General features: G+C 43.4%; 1 protein-coding gene across 1 annotated transcript in view; it reads right to left on the reverse strand.

Moving 5' to 3' along the window:
* Window positions 1-1863: 1863 nt before the first annotated feature.
* The window catches only part of Pmar_PMAR016389 (hypothetical protein), a gene marked incomplete at both ends in the record, with an annotated part of 2811 nt that continues 2649 nt past the window's right edge, over window positions 1864-2025 (reverse strand). Inside the window, one exon of the mRNA XM_002775112.1 lies at window positions 1864-1899. Within this exon, the coding sequence (XP_002775158.1) occupies window positions 1864-1899 (36 nt within the window). The remainder of the gene's footprint in view (window positions 1900-2025) is intronic.

Consider the following 2025-nt stretch of genomic DNA (forward strand, 5'->3'; position numbering starts at 1 on the left):
CCGCCCCAGTAACCGATTCTATCAAAAAACCGAGAGATAACCGATAATCCGAACCGAAATCGAAACTCGGGAAAAGTTATCCGAACCGAAGCCGATCGAAACAGAACACGCGGCAGATCAAACCGAAATCGAAACCGAACTCATTTCGGTTCGGTTGCCGGGGCATGATATGAATAATAGGACAGATATGAATCATATCTGTCTCTATGCTCGCTTTCGCTCTCTTACTCCCGTCCCTGTGACACTATCGCCTATGCCTTGGTGAGCTCTGCGTGTATGGTAAATGATTGTCCTCTTTCAACCCTCGTATCGCTAGTGCCGACAATTGCCGCTTCTATGCTCATCTGTATTTTCCTTCACGTCGTATGTGCAATTGCGTTTCTTTGTTACCATCGGTTGCCGTGTTATCTTTCATCGTCAACTCTGTTCTTACTGATGCCTTATGTTACGTGTAACTGAACATCTTTCTGTAGTCTTTCGTTGGGCGTCGTTCATTCGTAAACACTCTACACAAGATCCAGTGCAAGTACACCCATGTTTTCAATTGTTTCTACTTTCTAGAATACGTTATGTCTCTTGGATCGCCCGTTCATGCAATTCCTCCTCATTGTTAGCTTGTAGTTGAGCTTTTTGTAAATGCCCTAAGCAAGCTTCTTTTACCTTGCGCTGCTTCTCGTTCTCAGAAAGGTGTTCATCAAATTGTAAAGGATCATTATTTGTCCATGGGAGCTTCTTTGTTGTTACGATACCTGGTCCGGAAGCCATAAACCTCTCCCATCGAGAGTCGTCTGTACATCGCGTATCTTCAACCTTCTCGCCAAGTATTCGTCGATGCCTCTTTGGCTGAGGGATGCGATTGACCCTAGCAGGCTAGGGCGAGTATGGAAAGCCGATCAAAGAAGGAAGCCTCGCTTGAGGATTTTACGATATGGTACATTGGTTTCCCGGTATATGTGAAGTTTCCTCAGCTGGGTTCTGATGTTTTCCGGAAATGTCGTTATATCCACGATGGAGTCTCACCGGTTGTCGGTGATATGCAGTAGTCGTGAAATATATTTTTCACTAGTGTTTTTCATATCACTAGGGTGGTGAAAATCTACTGAGGAAAAAGCATCCAGAATAGCATACATAACAAGATCCAACAAAACAAACTCAGTGAGGTACAAGAACATCAACACAGGAACATGCCACCACTACGAATGTCGTTTCGGACGCTTGAGCTGCCGCACTACTGCTGCAAGACGTCGTCTTGGAGTGGCGAGAGATGATTTCTGGAAAAAATGAGATAAATTGTAGTTTCACGACCCGTTTTACGTGAAGTGGCGTCGTAAAAAACGCGATATTCGCGGTGATATGCAGTAGTCGTAAAATATTTTTTACTAGCGTTTTTCATATCACTAGAGTGGTGAAACTACAATAAACAAATCTAATTACCCTTAGCCTGTAAGAAGCAATCTTGGGGACCGCTGACTTTTTCTTCTGACCATGCCTGATTCAAAAATATTCAAAACTTTTCATTATGGAAATGCAACTCACCATTTAGCGACCTCCAGGGCATCTTCGTGAGTCCACGGAGCGCGCATTCTCAAACCGAGCACATTGTGCACTCCACCGTTACCACCCTTAGCAGCTCTCATATTATTTTTATACCTGTTATGAGGAAGTGTTGCACACAAGTGTCTACTGTAGTTTCAGATTCTTGTGACAATTGTCCCCCTTGCTAGCCTAGCGTATAATTTATGACTACTGTATTGATCATAAGTTTAGACCCACTTGTTAGTAGCTTTTTTTACAAAAAAAAGGTTCAATGTTGACACGGCATGTTTGAAATCGTCTTTCCGATTGCGTTCAGTTGGGAAACACTCAGGTGGTAAGGAGTTCCACAGATCGAGCGGCGCCCTAATCCACCGACAATCTTCTTCTTCGAAACCAACAGTTGATACCCGTGTTTTTGTGTAAATTCTGGGGGGGAAAATTCTCATTGGTTTCTGTACACTTTTATCCGAATTCCTATAGTTAGCTTCG

The sequence above is a fragment of the Perkinsus marinus genome (genome assembly GCF_000006405.1).
Source record: "Perkinsus marinus ATCC 50983 genomic scaffold scf_1104296956600, whole genome shotgun sequence".
NCBI lineage: Eukaryota > Perkinsozoa > Perkinsida > Perkinsidae > Perkinsus > Perkinsus marinus.